This window comes from Nerophis ophidion, linkage group LG02, assembly GCF_033978795.1.
Source record: "Nerophis ophidion isolate RoL-2023_Sa linkage group LG02, RoL_Noph_v1.0, whole genome shotgun sequence".
Taxonomy (NCBI): Eukaryota; Metazoa; Chordata; class Actinopteri; order Syngnathiformes; family Syngnathidae; genus Nerophis; species Nerophis ophidion.
The window spans coordinates 6,459,617-6,480,699 of record NC_084612.1 but is presented as its reverse complement, the minus strand read 5'-3'; the positions used below and the strand labels follow the sequence as shown (position 1 = coordinate 6,480,699).

The window sequence follows — 21,083 nt, the reverse complement described above, 5'->3', positions numbered from 1 at the left end:
CTATTCATATTTTGTTGAAGTATTATTCAATAAATATATTTATAAAGGATTTTTGAATTGTTGCTATTTTTAGAATATTTTTAAAAAATCTCACGTACCCCTTGGCATACCTTCATGTACCCCCATTTGAGAACCACTGCATTAAACAATGTAACAAAGTTTTCCAAAATAAATCAACTCAAATTATGGAAAAAAATGCCAACATGGCACTGCCATATTTATTATTGAAGTCACAAAGTGCATTATTTTTTTTAACATGCCTCAAAACAGCAGCTTGGAATTTGGGACATGCTCTCCCTGAGATAATCCTGATACACATGACAACTATGGGAAATACTATACTTTGACTTTCACAAAGTGCATTATTTTAAATATTTTTCAAACATGCCTCAAAAAACAGCACACAGCTTGGTTTCGGAGGGGTGGGGGTGTATATTGTAGCGTCCCGAAAGAGTTAGTGCTGCAAGGGGTTCTAGGTATTTGTTCTTTTCTGTTTACGTTGTGTTACGGGATGGATGTTCTCCCGAAATGTGTTTGTCATTCTTGTTTGGTGTGGGTTCACAGTGTGGCGCATATTTGTAACAGTTGTTTGTACGGCCACCCTCAGTGTGACCTGTATGGCTGTTGATCAAGTATGCATTGCATTCACTTGTGTGTGTAAAAACCGCATATGGGGCCAGCACGCAAAGGCAGTGCCTTTTAAGGTTTATTGGCGCTCTGTACTTTTTGAAACCGATACTGTTAACTTTGAAACCGATACCGATGATGTTCGATGTTACATTTTTAAGCATTCATTGACCGATAATATCGGACATCTCTAAACAGAAGCCATGTTTTTACATCAAGGCCCACATACTGAAACAAGAATAGCACTCGGAGAGCATAGGCCTCCGATAAAAGCTAACTCGGTACTTTTTAATGATTTTGAAATGACATAACTTATCAATGGTCCACCTATATTGAAATACAATTGATAACCTCCATCCATCCAGCCATCTTTTTCGGCTTATCCGAAGTCGGGTCGCGGGGGCAGCAGCCTAAGCAGAGAAGGCTAGACTTCTCTTCCCAGCTAATTCGTCCAGCTCTTACTGTGGGGGGTCCCAAGGCGTTCCCAGGCTAGCTGGGAGACATAGTCTCTCCACCTGTTTTTATTTTGTATTTATTTATCAGTACAAACCACCCTGACCTGTTGGCACCGACACCTACATGCCACCAGTGTATTGCTTTCTCACTTCAAAAAAAGGCGAGGGCTGCTAGATTAATCAAATTTTATACATGATCACAATTTTGGCCACCAGGATTAAATTATGGTGATGGTCTGCAATATTTGCCTGTGCATTGGTTGGGGACATCTCTGCGTTGCTGACCCGTCTCCGCTAAGAATGGTATCCTGCTGGCCCCACTATGGACTGGACCCTCACTGTTATGTTAGATCTACTATGGACTGGACTTTCGCAATATTATGTTAGACCCACTCGACGTGCAATGCATCTGGTCTCCCCTAGAGGGGGGTGGGGTCACCCACATTTGCGGTCCTCTCCAAGGCTTCTCATAGTCATTCACATTGACATCCCATTGGGTTGTGAGTTTTTCCTTGCCCTTATGTGGGCTCTGAACCAAGGATGTCGTTGTGGCTTGTGCAGCCCTTTGAGACACTTGTGATTTAGGGCTATAAGAATAATAATTGATTGGCATTAATTGATATTTAACATATAAAAAGCAGGTTTAAATCAAGAACTTTGACATCCCTTGGCGGCAGAAAATAAATGTACTGTATTTTCTGGACCATAGGGCGCACCGGATTATAAGGCGCACTGCCGATTAATGGTCTATTTTAAAAAAAATTATTTTTTCCACATACAAGGCGCACCGGGGCTTCACGGCGGCAGAGGGGTTAGTGCGTCTGCCTCACAATACGAAGTTCCTGCAGTCCTGGGTTCAAATCCAGGCTCGGGATCTTTCTGTGTGGAGTTTGCATGTTCTCCCCGTGAATGCGTGGGTTCCCTCCGGGTACTCCGGCTTCCTCCCACTTCCAAAGACATGCACCTGGGGATAGGTTGATTGGCAACACTAAAATTGTCCCTAGTGTGTGAATGTGAGTGTGAATGTTGTCTATCTGTGTTGGCCCTGTGATGAGGTGGCGACTTGTCCAGGGTGTACCCCGCCTTCCGCCCGATTGTAGCTGAGATAGGCGCCAGCGCCCCCTGCGACCCCGAAAGGGAATAAGCGATAGAAAATGGATGGATGGATGGACAAGGCGCACCGGATTATAGGGTGCATTAAAGTAGTCATATTATTACTTTTCCTTTTTAAATTGAAAACACTTCCTTGTGGTCTACATAAACCTGTGATAATAATAATAATAAATTTCACTTAAAAGGCGCCTTTCTGGGCATTCAAGGACACCGTACAAAATCAAAACAATAACAACAACAAAAAAGATCGATAAGATTTACAATGAATAAGCAATCCGGAATAGGTGTGTTTTGAGTCTTGATTTGGAGAGGGATATTGAGTCTATGTTACGAAGGTCTGGTGGTGATGACTTCCAAAGATGTGGGGCTGAGCGGTTGAAACCCCAGGCAGCCACGGTGGACAGTTTAAATAAGGGGACAATGAGATGGATGGATGGACAAGTGGAATTTATTATTGTTATTTATTGTTTCTTGCAGGTGTTGTGGTGTCCTAGTCTGATCAGCGGTCCTTAAACGCGCCGTAAAAAACACCTCGGTCTCGAATTCCTTCAGTATTGATCGATCACGCTGTTTTAAGAGAGCATAATATCAATCAATCAATCAATCAATGTTTATTTATATAGCCCTAAATCAGAAGTGTCTCAAAGGGCTGCACAAGCCGCAACAACATCCTCGGTTCAGAACACACATAAGGGCAAGGAAAAACTCACAACCCATTGGGATGTCAATATGAATGACTATGAGAAACCTTGGAGAGGACCGCAGATGTGGGTGAATCCCCCCCTCTATGGGGAGGCCGGATGCAATGGACGTCGAGTGGGTCTAGCATAATATTGTGAAAGTCTTTGCACATGTCGAATATGCACAATCGCACATCTTGGTTGGTCAGACAGTAATGTGTTTATATAAGTTTAGATTGGGCTATGACATTTCTTAATGGGAAAAGACGATAATGCCAGTCAGTCCGTGACATTATCAAAGTGCAGTTATCAATCACAGTTTTTTAATCATTTGAATTTAAAACGGTAATACTGGTGTTTCTGTTGTTTTACCGCGGTTATCAATACTACCATTCATTGTTACATCCCCAATTGCGGCCTAAAATGCTGCAGTAGTTTTAAAAAGTTGCGTCAAAATTGTCCTCCGATGATGATGGGAGATATTTTGGTTGGCGAAAATGCTGATGATGTGCCACACACTGTGCGGGGAAATTGTCGGGATTGGGCAAAGTTGCGAGGCCACACAACATTTGCGGGGATTGGTTGAATATGCATAAATTGGTGGAAGATGGTGAAATCCTGGATGGACTAATTGGTACCATAAAGCGGCCCTACGATGGCTTTCGTGACTGCGACGTGGTTCACGCATACTTGCCAACCTTGAGACCTCCGAATTCGGGGGGGGGGGTGAGATGGGGCGGGTTTGGGGTAGGCGGGGCGTCCGGGGGTCAGGGTTAAGGGGGGAGGAGTATATTTATAGCTAGAATTCGCTGAAATTCAAGTATTTCTGTCATATATAATATATATATCGGTGTTCATTTATTTACACACACTGCTGGCTCCGCTGTGAACGGGACTCTCGCTGCTGTGTTGGATCCGCTTTGGACTGGACTCTGGCGTCTGTGTTGGATCCATTATGGATTGAACTTTCACAGTATCATGTTGGACCCGCTCGACATCCATTGCTTTCCTCCTCTCCAAGGTTCTCATAGTCATCATTGTCACCGACGTCCCACTGGGTGTGAGTTTTCCTTGCCCTTATGTGGGCCTACCGAGGATGTCGTAGTGGTTTGTGCAGCCCTTTGAGACACTAGTGATTTAGGGCTATATAAGTAAACATTGATTGATTGATTGATTGATAACACTCCTCTCTACTCTGCAATGATTTGCAGCCAGTAGCACAGCATTTGAAGGAGCATAGGTATGGGCAGCATCTGTGAAATTTAATTTGCAGGAAAGGAGTGAGTTTAGGGTTGAATTGTCCATCCTCATTCTATTCTCTGTCAATATCTTTTTTTTGGACATTACTACTTGCCGTAGTTTTGAAGCAATGCATGATGGGTATCCGGATGTTGTGTGTCAGTGTATTAACGTGCCGGCTGGAATAAACACACGCTGAGAAATAGCTCTGTGCCTGCCTACTTTATGGTTTATAGATAAACCAATGGATAACGGAGACATCTATAATAGTCTCTTTCTTGTTGTGTGTGCAGTTGCGTACTGAGCTCCGAAAGCCGTAGATGTTATAACGTGACTGGTCCGGCACGCTGTTTATATGGAGGAAAAGTAGACGTGACGACAGGCTGTTCTCACTCAGGTCCGGCTGGAAATCGGGAGAAATTCGGGAGAATGGTTGTCCCGGGAGATTTTCGGGAGAGGCACTGAAATTCATGAGTCTCCCGGAGAATTCAGGAGGGTTGGCAAGTATGGGTTCACGACCTTGCCGGCCGGCATTAACAACAATAACATTCTCCCATGTCAAAGCAAATAGTGACATTTTATTTTTAGAATATTCAATGGACCACTAAAAAACAAGCTACGTCCTGCAACTCGGCAGGGTTTTGGACACGCCCGCCTTAGTTTGGTTTGTGGATCAAACAAATATTGAAGAAAGGGCTACTAAGAAGATCCTGTTTTCAGTCCGCTATTATTATTGTTATCTCCGGCGTGTTTGTGAAAAGCTCACAATGCACGGAAAGAAGTGGCAAGAGGGGAGTTTTGGTGGGAGGAGTCGGCAAGGGGGTGTTGTTGGGGTGTGGAGCTGTCTGCTGTATTGATCGTGGATGTTCCCTGAATGGATTCCTGTTGAGATCAGTGGTCAGTCTAATTCAATTGAAGCACAATGTCGCCGGCTTTCGGCCGACCATCTGCTCCGCCGCCACTTTAAGACCCTCAGATTAAAACCAATACCTTCTAAAGACGCATCATTGAGAGCAAACAAGTAAAGTTGGCGTTTAAGTTGATAAAACAGCGAAGTAAGTTTCATTAGGGACATTACTGGACAGTATTAAGTGCAAAAAGGAAGTCTTAAAAACAAGGCATTTTCAGTTGTTTATGGTGTTTATTGAATAGTGTTGTGTTTGTAAATTTCAGATGTAAATCAGGGGCTGCATTCAAAAGAATGGAATACGCTTACAGCAATCTAATGTCGGTCAACATATGCTAATCTGAACTAAACATCCACATTTTAAATTTGAGCTATAGGCGGTAATTGTAATATATTAGTATACTTTGTTGTTTTTAATTTTTTTTTTTACTATATGGAAGAAAATGACCCCCTCGATTGCACTTTTATACAAGTGTCATCAGAAGTTAACCACTTTAACACTACATACAAGTGTAACAAGAGGCAAGACATTGTAGAACTCAACATTCTTAGCTGTTTTTAGCTGCGTTCATACAAGTATAAAAAGAAGTTAAGCACTGTGTAACGACATACAGTACAAGTTTAGGATGAAATAACTAAACAAAAAACTACATACAAGTGTAAAAACTAGTTAAGCGCTGTAAAACTACATAGATGTGTAACAATACATTTATAAAAAAAACTACATATACGTGTAAAAAGTAGTTAAGTGCTGTAAAACTATGTGTAAGAATACATTTCTAAAAAAAATAACTACATACACGTTTAAAAAGTAAAGTGCTATAAAACTACATACACATGTTAGAATACATTTCTAAAAAAAATACATATAAATGTAAAAAAAAAAACGTTAATCGCTAATAAACAACATACAAGTGTAAATAGAAGTTAACCACAAAAACCTTTTAGCATTTTGAACTGTCATACAGGTGTAAAAAGATGTTAGGCACTGTAAAATTACATATAAGTTTAAGAATAAATTACCCAAAAACTACATACAAAGGTAGAAATAAGTTAGGCACTGTAAAATTACATACATGTTTAAGAATAAATGACCCAAAAACTACATAGAAATGTAAAAAGAAGTTAGTCACTGTAAAATTACATACATATTTAAGAATATATGACCAAAAAACTACATAGAAATGTTAAAAGAAGTTAGGCACTGTAAGACGAGCAAGATCCCCCGCTGGCCCCACTATGGACTGGACTCTCACATTATTAACTGTATCCACCTGGCATCCAATGCACCGGTCACCCAAGGGTGGGTTGGGGTGGGGGTTCCACATCTGCGGTCCCTTCCAGGGTTTCTGGTTGTACCAATTGGGTTGAGGTTTTTTTTTTCGCTGATGTGGGATCTGAGCCGAGGACGCCAATTTGGCTTGTGCAGCCCTTTGAGACATTTGGAATTAAGGGCTATATATGTAAACTTTGATCGATTGATCAAGATGTGTAAGAAAAATTACAAAAAAAAAATACACTGAAGTGTAAAAAGATGTTAAGTACTATAAAACTACATAGATGTGTAAGAATAAATTACAAAAAAATACATACAATTGTAAAAAAAGTTAACCAATGTTATTATGTAGATGTGTAAGAACAATTTACAAAAAAGACATAAGTCTAAAAAGAAGGTAATCACTGATAAACAACACAAAAGTGTAAAAAAATCATACTTGACATACAAGTGAAGAAAAGAATTTAAGCGCTGTAAAAGTACAGAGATGTGTGAGAATAAATTAGTAAAAAAAAAAGCAACAAACAAGTGTAAGAAGAAGTTAAGCACTGCAAAATAACATAGATGTGTAAAAATACATACAGTAAATAAAAGAACATACTGGCATAAAAAGAACTTAACCACTGATAAATGAAATACAAGTGTAAAAAAAAGTTAACCTCAAAAAACTCATACTTGACATTCTTAACTGTCATACAAGTGTAAAAAGAAGTTAACCACTGATAAACGACATACCAGTGTAAAAAAGTCAACTACTAAAAAGTCATACTTGACATTTTTAACTGCCATTCAGTTGTAAAAAGAATGTAAGCATTGTAAAACTACATACATCAGTGAGAATGAAATACTAAAACACTGCATACACATGTAGAAATGAACTACACAAAAACTACATGCAGGTGTAAAAAGAAATTAAGCACTCCAAAATGACACATTTGTGTGAGAATAAATGACAAAAAAAACATGCAAGTGTAAAAAGAAGTTAAGCACTGCAAAATGACCTACAAGTGTAAAAAAATTTAACCACAAAAAAGTCATACTTAGCATTCTTATCTGTTATACAAGTGTAAAAATAAGTTAAGCACTATAAAAAACTACACAGTGGTGTAGGAATGATGAAAAACTTATGGCAGTGTTTCAAACTTCATGTTTTAGTGCTTCGCTCGTGTAAGCTGTATTTTCTCCCTAAAATAAATTCCAAATTGACCTGAAAGTTACTCCAATTTAAAAAAAAAAAATGCAATCTTCACACAATTGGTTTCTGCATTTCTTTTCATGTTTTTATTTATTTATTTTTTTTTAGGGAGGAGACTGCGAGGGAAAGCTTTCTACAACGTCAACGGCAAAGTCTACTGCGAGGAGGACTTTCTGGTGAGTGTTTTCTATGCAATACAGAGCATTGATTCATTTGTGCCATACAAACGTGTCATAAAGCCGACAGGCCCCGCTTAGCAACAAGTGGCATGACAGGGACAAAGCAAATATGAAAGGAATGTCGGAATACATAAAGAGAAAACAGCATTTTAAGATGTGCAGCGAAACCTTTAAAAAACTGTGCTTTTACAACGCTGTCCTTCGTGACCTAATAAGTGTACAGTTTCAATCGCTGCCTCTTAAGATCTAAAGCGGGATGATCGAAAGGTCTGCAGGTCAGACAACAAAGAGAGGGCGGGTGGATCCGTCACCCCTGGAGGAGGGGAGGTGACGGCAGATGGTCTATTCAGACCCGACATGTGATGTGAGGGCAGGGGGGCTGCCCGTCGATGCTTCCACCTGGTCGCCGTGGCTCCACTGTACGCGCCCTCCCCACCTTCTCAAGTCATTAGGTCATATCCCTGAGGGGATTGGGCGCTACAGATGGTCACCTTTGTTATATGCCTCCACCACAGGCGGGTCAGCGGGCTTTTGATTTGACACATAGGGGGTTTTTATTTCATGTGACACCCACAAGGCGCTCATGTGGTAGTGGCTGAGCACCCTGACGTCAAGAAAACCCTTTAGACCAGGGGTGTCCAAATTGCCGCCTGGTGGCTACTTGTGGCCAGAAGCTTGTTTTTTGGTGTCAGAATACAAATTAAAGACTTTGTGCCCACAAAAAAACAAAAAAACATTGTAAAGAAGTTTAAAACATTGGGGGTAAGAGTTTGCTTTGCACAACCTAGCATGCTGACCTACAATCATACTTGCCAACCCTCCCAGATGTTCCGGGAGACTCCCGAAATTCAGCGCCTCTCCCGAAAGCCTCCCGGGACAAATTTTCTCCCGAAAATCTCCCGAAATTCAGGCAGAGCTGGAGGCCACGGCCCCTCCAGCTCCATGTGAACCAGAGTGAGGACAGCCTATTTTCACGTTGGCTTTCCCACAATATAAACAGCCTGCCTGCCCAATGACATTATAACTGTAGAATGATCGAGGGCGAGTTCTTGGTTTCTTATGTGGGTTTATTGTTAGGCGGTTTCATTAACGTCCTTCCAGCGCGGTAACAACACACAACAACAGCAGTCGCGTTTTCGTCTACCGTAAAGCAGTTCGTTTGCCGTAAACAGCAATATTGTGACACTCTTAAACAGGACAATACTGCTATCTACTGTACATGCATATGGTTAGAAAAATAGTGACAGAGAACAGAACAAGGATGGAAAATTCAACCCTTAACTCAACAATGAGTAGATGAGTGTTATGTGTGTATATGTGTAAATAAATGAACACTGAAATTCAAGTATTTCTTTTATATATATATATATATATATATATATATATATATATATATATATATATATATATATATAAAATAAATACTTTACTCTTAACCACAATCCCATTCAAGATCCGACAAACATTACAGGTAGACAGAACAGGATCACTGACGGGTCTGCTAACTTCCGGCGCCCCTTACAAAAAAGGTGAGATACTGGTAAACAATAAAAGGAGGGATAAAAAAATAATCGGTCTAAACCTGGGCCCCTGGAAAGGGGGTCCAGACTGAAGCCAAGGGAAAAAACAACTCACAGCCATAGCACACATACCTCTTACATGTGTGTAAGAGGGAGACATCAAACATCAAAGAAAACAAAGGACATTAAAGACATTAAAAGAGCAGAGCTGATGCAACCAGCCACTTCTACACACAGCTACGAATAAAAAGTAAATAAAACATATACACTGTGGTGGCCTCTGCGGTGTTCCACGCCAGCAGACAGCATGGCCAGGAGCAGACCCAACAAAGCAACATGAGGCGCACATTGCCGACAAATACTTCCTGCTTCGTTCCTGCCTTTCAAAGTATCGCATCTGATGTCCTCCACAGTACTCTGGGTTCCAGCAGACGGCCGACAAGTGCTTCGTGTGCGGCCACCTCATCATGGAGATGGTAAGAAACACAAGTGGAAGCTGGCAGTTCCTTCCACGACACTGCTTGAGAATCAGTTTTTCCACGTGGGAAATAATGGAACGAGGAATGATCTGTTCCAGAGTCAAACTGTCACCATCATTAAAGCATTTTTGACATTAATGTGGATAGGTTCAAACTTACTCTTGACCCTAATGACAACAAGCTGTACAGAAAGTGCATGGATTTTCTACAAAACCCAAAACCAGTGAAGTTGGCACGTTTTATAACTCTTAAATAAAAAAAAGAATGAAATAATTTGGAAATCCTTTTAAACTTATATTCAATTGAATAGACTGCAAAGACAAGATATTTAATGGTAGATCTGAGAAACGTGATTTATTTTTTTGCAAATATTCATTAACAGAAACACATTGGCCAAAAGTTGGCATACGGGCATTTTTGCCACTCTGTTACATGGCCTTTCCTTTTAACAACACTCAGTAAACGTTTGGTAACTGAGGAGACACATTTTTGAAGCTTTTCAGGTGGAATTCTTTCCCATTTGTGCTTGATGTACAGCTTAAGTTGTTCAACAGTCCGGGGTCTCCATGGTGGTATTTTAGGCTTCATATTGCGCCAGACATTTCCAATGGGAGACAGGTCTGGACTACAGGCAGGCCAGTCTAGTACCCGCACTCTTTTACTATGAATAGCGTGGCTTGACATTGTCTTGCTGAAATAAGCAGGGGCGTCCATGATAACGTTGCTTGGATGGCACCATATGTTGCTCCAAAACATGTATGTACCTTTTAGCATTCAGCAGATGTGTAAGTTAGCTATGCCTTAGACACGAATACACCCCCATACTATCACAGATGCTGGCTTTTGAAAGCTGCGCCTAGAACAATCCGGATGACTCTTTTCCTCTTTGTTCCGGAGGACTCGACGTCCACAGTTTCCAAAAACAATTTGAAAAGTGGACTTGTCAGACCACAGAACACTTTCACACTTTGCATAAGTCCATCTTAGATGATCTTGGGCCCAGCAAAACAGGCGGCGTTTCTGGGTGTTGTTGATAAATGGCTTTCGCTTTACAGAGTACAGTTTTAACTTGCACTTACAGTTCAAGGGACAAACTGTTGTTACTGACAGTGGTTTTCTAAAGTGTTCCTGAGCTCATGGGGTGATTTCCTTTACACACTGATGTTGGTTTTCGATGCCGTACCGCCTGAGGGATCAAAGGTCACAGGCATTCAATGTTGTGTTTTTAGCTTTTTCCTGATTCTCTGAACCTTTTAATGATATTACGGACCATTGATGGTAAAATCCCTAAATTCCTTGCAATAGCTCGTTGAGAAATGTTGTTCTTAAACTGTTGAACAATTTGCGCACGCATTTGTTCACAAAGTGGTGACCCTCACGCCATCCTTTTTTTGTGAATGACTGAGCATTTCATGGAAGCTGCTTTATTACCCAATCGTGGCACCCACCTGTTCCCAATTGGCCTGTTCACGTGTGGGATGTCTAAAATAAGTGTTTGATAAGCATTCCTTAACTTTCTCAGTCTTTTTTGCCACTTGTGCCAGCTTTTTCGAAACATGTTGCAGGCATCAAATTCCAAATGAGCTAATATTTGCAAAAAAACAACGTTTTCCGGTTGGAACTTAACGTTAAGTATCTTGTATTTGCAGTCTATTCAATTGAATATAGGTTGAAAAGGACTTGCAAGTCATTGTATTTTGTTTTTATATACAATTTACACAGCATGCCAACTCCACTGGTTTTGGAATGTGTAAATATAAGTTACCATTTAAAAACAATACATTGTGTACTCCACTTTCACAACAAAACAGGGTACCCTGGTGTATTTTCCAAGACTATTTGTGTATTCGAAATTCTTTAAACATCACAGCCTCTTTGGCAAAGTGACTCCCATGAACTCATTTCAAAGTCCTACCTGTGCTTGTGTGTTCCCTGTGTGGCCGTGAAGATCCTCCAGGCGCTGGGCAAGTCCTACCATCCAGGCTGCTTCCGCTGCGTGGTGTGTAAGGAGGGTCTCGACGGCGTCCCCTTCACCGTGGACGTGGAGAACAACATCTACTGCGTCAAAGACTACCACACGTGAGAACGCCATCCTTTACCTAGCACGGCAGGCCCACGTTGAAACAGGATAGGGATCTCTCCGTCAGTCGTGTCGACTGGAGTTAATTATGTGTCTCCATACACAGTGTGGAGCCGCTCCCCTATATTACCTCCATTGTGGCCAATACCCTTTCTTCAGGCTAAACATGGTACACACGGAGAGCAAACGAGCTGAGTTAGCATGAAATAGCAATAAGTAAAGTTAAATAAGTGTTGATGGAATCAAGTAAGCAGCTATTAACAGGGAATTAATAAGTAGATTAACATCCGCGTATAATTAGTGAGGATAATGTAACAACAACAATTGTAACAGTCAGTAAACAACACTAAAGATTCATAAGTTAGTGGTGTTAAGTGTGTTGATAACAAAGGTAGTATCAGATTGATACAAGAGTGTCGACATTTTTATTCCCTCAATATAATTTTGTTTGTCATTTCTGTAAATGCTTACAAGCTCTCGGAATAATTATCTCGACACTGAAGGACTTTGAGTGCCGAAACCGAAATATTTAAAATAGTAGCAGGTCGTAGGTTTTTGTGTTTGTTTTTCATCGTGTACTATTGACTTTGTTTTATAAGCGCTAAAGAAAATACATGGATTGACTTTGTTTTGCTCAAACAATTGCATGTCATAAAAGAGAATAAGGAACTACTTTAATAAATGTAGTCATTTACAGTTAATACATGTGATCGGTATCGGCCGATCTCACTCATTGATAGGCATGTACAGTAAACTTAGTTTAGGTATTTTTTTGGTACCGGTTCCTAATTGGGTCGGTCCAGGAAGACGGTTAAAGGGCACTTTTGGCGGGGAATTTTGCCTATTGTTCAAAATCACTATGAGAGGTAAGAAGACAGATGTATTTTTTTTAATGCATTCTAATTCATAAATAAACATGGATAAAAGTCTGCTTACAATAGAGACAATAGGAGGTTCTCTTTTCTGCCCATAACACCCTTTAAATAACCATAAAAAAAGCACCAGTAGTGCTCTATTTACATTTTTTGACTTGGATATTAACCAAATATTAGTGATATTGTTATTATAAGTGCTAACGCAGACAAACTATTTGATGATCGGGACCAGAGAGAGCTGACTAACTTGTTTGTTTTTCTTCTTTCTCGCCTCGGAACTTGTGGAAGTTTATTCCAGATCATAAACAATGCTTCTCACCTTAATAGTAGAAGGATGAGGAAATAATCCGACAATTTTGGCAAAAAAGACACACAGTCCCTTGGTTTCGCCCACCTTTTCTTTGTCAGGATTATGGTTAATTCTTCATCTAAATGTGAATATATAAACATCCTGTCAGTCGGCATCCCAGGGACAGCAGACATTGTACAGTAAGTGATATTTTATCACGTTTGTTGGCTCTCATAAAGTCTGCAGTGAGTAGTAACCGGTGATGTTGCTGAAGGAAAAAAGAACATTGGGATGTGTTTTTGAAATTAACGCGTTACTGTATGCTTAAAATGACCAACATACATAAATATTAAAAGTTATAATAAATGTGCCTGTTACTACATGACATATATACTTACATCATGTTAAAATGTTAAAATCTTGATGAATGTGTTTGGATGTTTTTTTAAACACTTTATAGGCGGAATAGAGTGATGATGTGTATGACGACTCCAGTCTACGCAGACTTTTGATCGTAATTATTTACTATTTAGAATGCATCAAAAAATAAAAACGTATGTGTTCTTGCCTTAAATAAGGATTGTGACTGATAAGAAAAATTCCCTTTTAAGATTTTGGACAAGTTATAAGGCTATCTTTATTTTTTTTTAATCAAGCTTTTTTATCCAGTCACAGTCTTAGCCCCCGCATGTTGTTACATTGACTTACGGTGCTGATAATCATCTTGGAGTAATGACAAATAAGGAGGCAACACCACACACAAGTTTATAACACAATAATCTTTCCTCCACTAGCATCCCTCAAAGTCATGCACGCTAATAAGAATGTCCGTTTGAAGTAAACACACTTTCTTCTCGATTCACAAAAGCCAATACCGCACTTCATCACATGTTTGCCTAGAGATCCAATAATCCCCAAACCAATATCAAACCACTCCAAAAAGTGAAAAATTTAAATAATATAAAAAATAATAAAGTTGCTCTGAAGTAAGATGGCATTCGCTGACTGGTCTCTGGTCGTCGTCTGACGTCACGCCTTTGCATTGCGATTGCATGGCATTGAAACACGTCTAGCTTACATGCACACGCACCTAACATGCTAATTGGTTGTATTGATCGATATCAGTGATTCTCAAACTGTGGTACGTATGCAGGCATATATAGTGATATGCCAAATAGTCACTTACCGTATTTTCCGGAGTATAAGTCGCACCCGCCGAAAATGTATAATAAAGAAGGAAAAAAACATATTGTGAACGACTTTCCCTGTCGCTCGGGTTCCATGGACCACTCAGGTAGGACATGATCGCTTGAGCAGGTTTGACTCTCGTTTATTTTGCAATAAGATTTCTCTTGCCGTGTTAGATCGCTTTTCAGCCGCCGTCGTCGTTCTTATCTCCTCTTTGCTTTCGCTGCTGCCGCTCTTCATCCGTCGTTGCAGGCTCTCCAACTCCTTCTGCCCCGATCTCTCCTCCTTCTCCCGTTTTATGCAGCGTAAGGAGATATGTTAATTGTTTCCTGGTGTGCGAGCCACGCACCTTATCCCGCTCGTAGCGTCGCTCCTGGCACACCCCGCCTCTCCGCTCAGCCGCATTCGCCGCCTCCTTGCCGCCATCTTGGGCAGGGCTCCAGCGTGCCCTGCCCCGCTGCTCGTTCGCCGGCTCCGCCTCTCTACACATATATAAGTCGCACTGGAGTATAAGTCGCATTTTGGGGGGAAATTTATTTGATAAAACCCAACACCAAAAATAGACATTTGAAAGGCAATTTAAAATAAATAAAGAATAGTGAACAACAGGCTGAATAAGTGTATGTTATATGACGCATAAATAACCAACTGAGAAGGTGCCTGCTATGTTAACGTAACATATTATGGTAAGAGTCATTCAAATAACTATAACATATAGAACATGCTATACGTTTACCAAACAATCTGTCACTCCTAATTGCTAAATCCCATGAAATCTTATACGTCTAGTCTCTTACGTGAATGAGCTAAATAATATTATTTGATATTTTACGGTAATGTGTTAATAATTTCACACATAAGTCGCTCCTGAGTATAAGTCGCACCCCCGGCCAAACTATTAAAAGAACTGCGACTTGTAGTCCGAAAAATACGGTATATTAATATTTAATATTATTATTGTTCAAGCTGTGTTTAATGTTACAGTGGCCAAAGGTATTAAATATACTTGTTAGATAAAACCTCTGCCTTGTTTGTAATTAATACTTAGACCTACTTTGATACTGTATTTTAATTTTGGTCATTATGGTGATACTTGAAGAGCCAAGTTTTTTCTAAAGTGGTACATGGTGGAAAAAGATCTATATATCTTTGTAAATGTAAAAGGCATGTACTGTGCACATGAATGCCACGCACGTGTTATTTCCCGCTGAGTGTAATTGTAATGAATAGAAAAACAGCGATGGAGCTGTATAATCTTTACAAGATGGTGACATAACTGAATTGCACCTTGGATTGCAAACACAGTTGACTTGTTTAAGACTTAAAAAGCAGGTGTTGATGAAAGACTCCGCTGCTGTAAGATGTGGCATGATGTTGGTGGTGAACAACTTCATACGCGGCATAGCTCGGTTGGTAGAGTGGCCGTGCCAGCAACTTGAGGGTTGCAGGTTCGATTCCCGCTTCCGCCATTCTAGTCACTGCCGTTGTGTCCTTGGGCAAGGCACTTTACCCACCTGCTCCCAGTGCCACCCACACTGGTTTGAATGTAACTTAGATATTGGGTTTCACTATGTAAAGCGCTTCGAGTCACCTGAGAAAAGCGCTATATAAATATAATTCACTTCACTAGTAAATATGGCAATAAAACATGCTATTTTCACACCTTTATTTACAAAAAATACATATCGTACCGACAATTGTACCGATGTATAATTGTATTTTACCATGAATTGACTTAAAAAAGTTTAAAAACGTATTCAGGTGTTACCATTTGGTGGTCAATTGTACGGAATATGTACTGTACTGTGCCATCTACTAATAAAAGTTTCAATTAATCAATCAATCGATAAAATCCTTAATTGATATCGGAATCAGCAGCTGAAAACCCTGATGTTGACATTGTAAAAAATACAGAATCGTTACAAAAAAGGCTTAGCTACACATCTTTAAAAAAAACTTATAGATTTTCTGTTAAAGAATTGTGAAGGATGACTCGACTCACTAATTCCAACTGTTGTTGTATGTCCTTGTGCAGGGTTTTTGCTCCCAAATGTTCCTCCTGCAACCAGCCTATTCTTCCAGCTCAGGTAAACACAATAGCTCACTGGGACTTGAGCTTGTAATTTACTGAATGATACAAAATACACTCGACTGACCAGTGGCACGCATTCCTTGTAAGCAGACTTTAAAGTTGTGTGTGTGTGTGTGTGTGTGTGTCATCAGGGCTCTGAGGAGACGATTCGAGTGGTCTCAATGGACAAGGACTACCATGTGGAGTGTTACCACTGCGAGGTGAGCTCACACACACATCATTAATAAAAACCCCCGCCACAAATGCATGCATCAGCGCTTTGTTTTCGCACCAATTTTTGCAAGGCAAAACATTTATGCGCCGTTCCTCAGCGCACAAAGTCACAAGGGGAAGGGAGTTCTGCGGATCAGCATTGTCACTCTGTGACCAAGCACATTCCAGCTCTTGTGAAATCGCACCTCGCATTGCTAAAAATAAAAATACCAACTTAAGTACACATGTAGTGTTTGCACTTTTCTACGAGATTTTTTTGTGCGGAATTATCTAAAGCTCGTAAAATTAGTGATGCCAGAAAAAGTCGATTCACATCGGATACGGGACTCTTTTTCATGGAGATTCTGGATTGATTCAAAATGTTTAAGACTTGATTTTTAAAAAGACATGGCAAAGGAGGAGCTTTTGTAACCTGATTTTACTTTAATTTTTTAACCAAATACAATCAACTTACTGCACAAGCGTGTATCTCAAATCAACTTTGCCCATCGAAAGCATCATTTTAACATGCAACATGGCTTTTAAAAAGGGAAACAAGCTTTTAGATGATAAATATTATATAAAACAATATATTAGAATCGGAATGTGCGATAAAACGATATCAATATTTACCACGATAGACACATAATCAATATCAATAAGAAAGGTTTGAGTTTTTTTGGTCTGAAGAAACCGGAAGTTGCTAAGCAAGGTTGGTTGCATGAACATTGGCCCTCGCTCCTTGGTAACTGAGCAATGAACATAGTGATTACTGATCAGTGGGTGTGATCTTTTTTGTCAGGAAGGTTACATTTTAGATAAAAATGTTTACATTTAATAAATTTTTCTTACGGTCCTTATTTTAAATATGTCATAAAAAAGAAATATATTAAAATAATAATTATTATTGATATCGACCGATATAAAACAGTTAAATTGTGATAGATATTTAAAATAATAAATATAATATAATATAATATAATATAATATATTATATAATATATATAATATATATATATATATATATAATATAAATAATAATATTTAAAATAATAATTATTATTGATATCGACCGATATAAAACAGTTAAATTGTGATAGACTCCTCTCTGAGCTGCTACCTTACCGTGGTAGAGGAGTTTGCGTGTCCCAATGATCCTAGGAGCTATGTTGTCTGGGGGTTTTCATACCCCCTGGTAGGGTCTCCCAAGACAAACAGGTCCTAGGTGAGTGATCAGACAAAGAGCAGCTCAAAGACTTCTATGGAATTACAACGAAATGAACCCAGATTTCCCTCGCCCGGACGTGGGTCACCGGGGCCCCGCTCTGGAGCCAGGCCCGGAGTTGGGGCACGATGGCGAGCGCCTGGTGGTCGGGCCTGTCCCCATGGGGCCCGGCCGGGCACAGCCCGAAGAGGCAACGTGGGTCATCCCTCCAATGGGCTCACCACTCATAGGAGGGGCCATAGAGGTTGGGTGCAATGTGAGCTGGGCGGCAGCCGAAGGCAGGGCACTTGGCGGTCCGATCCTCGGCTACAGAAGCTAGCTCTTGGGACGTGGAACCTCACCTCACTGGGGGGGAAGGAGCCTGAGCTAGTGCGCGAGGTAGAGAAGTTCCGGCTGGATATAGTCGGACTCACCTCGACGCACAGCAAGGGCTCTGGAACCAGTTCTCTCGAGAGGGACTGGACCCTCTTCCACTCTGGCGTTGCCGGCAGTGAGAGGCGACGGGCTGGGGTGGCAATTCTGGTTGCCCCCCGGCTCAAAGCCTGTACGTTTGAGTTCAACCCAGTGGACGAGAGGGTAGCTTCCCTTCGCCTTCGGGTGGGGGGACGGGTCCTGACAGTTGTTTGTGCTTACGCACCAAACAGCAGTTCAGAATACCCACCCTTTTTGGGTACACTCGAGGGAGTACTGGAAAGTGCTCCCCCGGGTGATTCCCTTATCCTACTGGGAGACTTCAACGCTCATGTTGGCAACGACAGTGAAACCTGGAGAGGCGTGATTGGGAAGAATGGTCGCCCGGATCTAAACCCGAGTGGTGTTTTGTTATTGGACTTTTGTGCTCGTCACAGTTTGTCGATAACAAACACCATGTTCAAACATAAGGGTGTCCATATGTGCACTTGGCACCAGGACACCCTAGGCCGCAGTTCCATGATCGACTTTGTAGTTGTGTCATCGGATTTGCGGCCTTATGTTTTGGACACTCGGGTGAAGAGAGGGGCGGAGATTTCTACCGATCACCACCTGGTGGTGAGTTGGCTGCGATGGTGGGGGAGGATGCCGGACAGACCTGGCAGGCCCAAACGCATTGTGAGGGTCTGCTGGGAACGTCTGGCAGAGTCTCCTGTCAGAGAGAGTTTCAATTCACACCTCCGGGAGAACTTTGAACATGTCACGAGGGAGGTGCGGGACATTGAGTCCGAGTGGACCATGTTCCGAACCTCTATTGTCGAGGCGGCTGATTGGAGCTGTGGCCGCAAGGTTGTTGGTGCCTGTCGTGGCGGTAATCCCAGAACCCGTTGGTGGACACCAGCAGTGAGGGATGCCGTCAAGCTGAAGAAGGAGTCCTATCGGGTTCTTTTGGCTCATAGGACTCCGGAGGCAGTGGACGGGTACCGACGGGCCAAGTGGTGTGCAGCTTTAGCGGTCGCGGAGGCAAAAACTCGGACATGGGAAGAGTTCGGGGAAGCCATGGAAAACGACTTCCGGACGGCTTCGAAGCGATTCTGGACCACCATACGGCGCCTCAGGAAGGGGAAGCAGTGCACTATCAACACCGTGTATGGTGCGGATGGTGTTCTGCTGACTTCGACTGCGGATGTTGTGGATCGGTGGAGGGAATACTTCGAAGACCTCCTCAATCCCACCAACACGTCTTTCTTTGAGGAAGCGGTGCCTGGGGAACCTGTAGTGGACTCTCCTATTTCTGGGGCTGAGGTCGCTGAGGTAGTTAAAAAGCTCCTCGGCGGCAAGGCCCCAGGGGTGGATGAGATCCGCCCGGAGTTCCTTAAGGCTCTGGATGATGTGGGGCTGTCTTGGTTGACAAGACTCTGCAGCATCGCGTGGACATCGGGGGCGGTACCTCTGGATTGGCAGACCGGGGTGGTGGTCCCTCTCTTTAAGAAGGGGGACCGGAGGGTGTGTTCCAACTATCGTGGGATCACACTCCTCAGCCTTCCCGGTAAGGTTTATTCAGGTGTACTGGAGAGGAGGCTTCGCCGGATAGTCGAACCTCGGATTCAGGAGGAACAGTGTGGTTTTCGTCCTGGTCGTGGAACTGTGGACCAGCTCTATACTCTCGGCAGGGTTCTTGAGGGTGCATGGGAGTTTGCCCAACCAGTCTACATGTGCTTTGTGGACTTGGAGAAGGCATTCGACCGTGTCCCTCGGGAAGTCCTGTGGGGAGTGCTCAGAGAGTATGGGGTATCGGAATGTCTTATTGTGGCAGTCCGCTCCCTGTATGATCAGTGTCAGAGCTTGGTCCGCATTGCTGGCAGTAAGTCGGACACGTTTCCAGTGAAGGTTGGACTCCGCCAAGGCTGTCCTTTGTCACCGATTCTGTTCATAACTTTTATGGACAGAATTTCTAGGCGCAGCCAAGGCGTTGAGGGGTTCCGGTTTGGTGGCCACGGGATTAGGTCTCTGCTTTTTGCAGATGATGTAGTCCTGATGGCTTCATCTGGCCGGGATCTTCAGCTCTCACTGGATCGGTTCGCAGCCGAGTGTGAAGCGACCGGAATGAGAATCAGCACCTCCAAGTCCGAGTCCATGGTTCTCGCCCGGAAAAGGGTGGAGTGCCATCTCCGGGTTGGGGAGGAGACCCTGCCCCAAGTGGAGGAGTTCAAGTACCTAGGAGTCTTGTTCACGAGTGGGGGAAGAGTGGATCGTGAGATCGACAGGCGGATCGGTGCGGCGTCTTCAGTAATGCGGACGTTGTATCGATCCGTTGTGGTGAAGAAGGAGCTGAGCCGGAAGGCAAAGCTCTCAATTTACCGGTCGATCTACGTTCCCATCCTCACCTATGGTCATGAGCTTTGGGTCATGACCGAAAGGATAAGATCACGGGTACAAGCGGCCGAAATGAGTTTCCTCCGCAGGGTGGCGGGGCTCTCCCTTAGAGATAGGGTGAGAAGCTCTGCCATCCGGGAGGAGCTCAACGTAAAGCCGCTGCTCCTCCACATCGAGAGGAGCCAGATGAGGTGGTTCGGGCATCTGGTCAGGATGCCACCCGAACGCCTCCCTAGGGAGGTGTTTAGGGCACGTCCAGCTGGTAGGAGGCCACGGGGAAGACCCAGGACACGTTGGAAAGAGTATGTCTCCCGGCTGGCCTAGTAACGCCTCGGGATCCCCCGGGAAGAGCTAGACGAAGTGGCTGGAGATAGGGAAGTCTGGGCTTCCCTGCTTAGGCTGCTGCCCCCGCGACCCGACCTCGGATAAGCGGAAGATGATGGATGGATGGATGGAAATTGTGATAGAGTTTTCAGTCATATCGCCCAGCCCTACAGTAGAATATACTACAGTAGGTCTATGAGTTAATAAAATGTACAGATTTTACTTTTGCAAATTGACGTTTACGGTACCTCCTTCGAATTGCTTCTCCGTCAAACACACCATCAGCAGCTTCTCCATATTTTCATAGATAAATGTCTGCCGTTTGGATATTATTTAAACATGTTTGCTGGCATTAGAGTCC

General features: G+C 42.4%; 1 protein-coding gene across 1 annotated transcript in view; it reads left to right on the top strand.

Moving 5' to 3' along the window:
- The window catches only part of wtip (WT1 interacting protein), a 94,863-nt gene that overhangs the window by 71,081 nt on the left and 2,699 nt on the right, over positions 1 to 21,083 (top strand). The window contains exons 3-7 of the mRNA XM_061876830.1: positions 7,601 to 7,668; positions 9,605 to 9,667; positions 11,619 to 11,749; positions 16,138 to 16,189; positions 16,326 to 16,394. Of these exons, the coding sequence (XP_061732814.1) occupies positions 7,601 to 7,668; positions 9,605 to 9,667; positions 11,619 to 11,749; positions 16,138 to 16,189; positions 16,326 to 16,394 (383 nt within the window). The remainder of the gene's footprint in view (positions 1 to 7,600; positions 7,669 to 9,604; positions 9,668 to 11,618; positions 11,750 to 16,137; positions 16,190 to 16,325; positions 16,395 to 21,083) is intronic.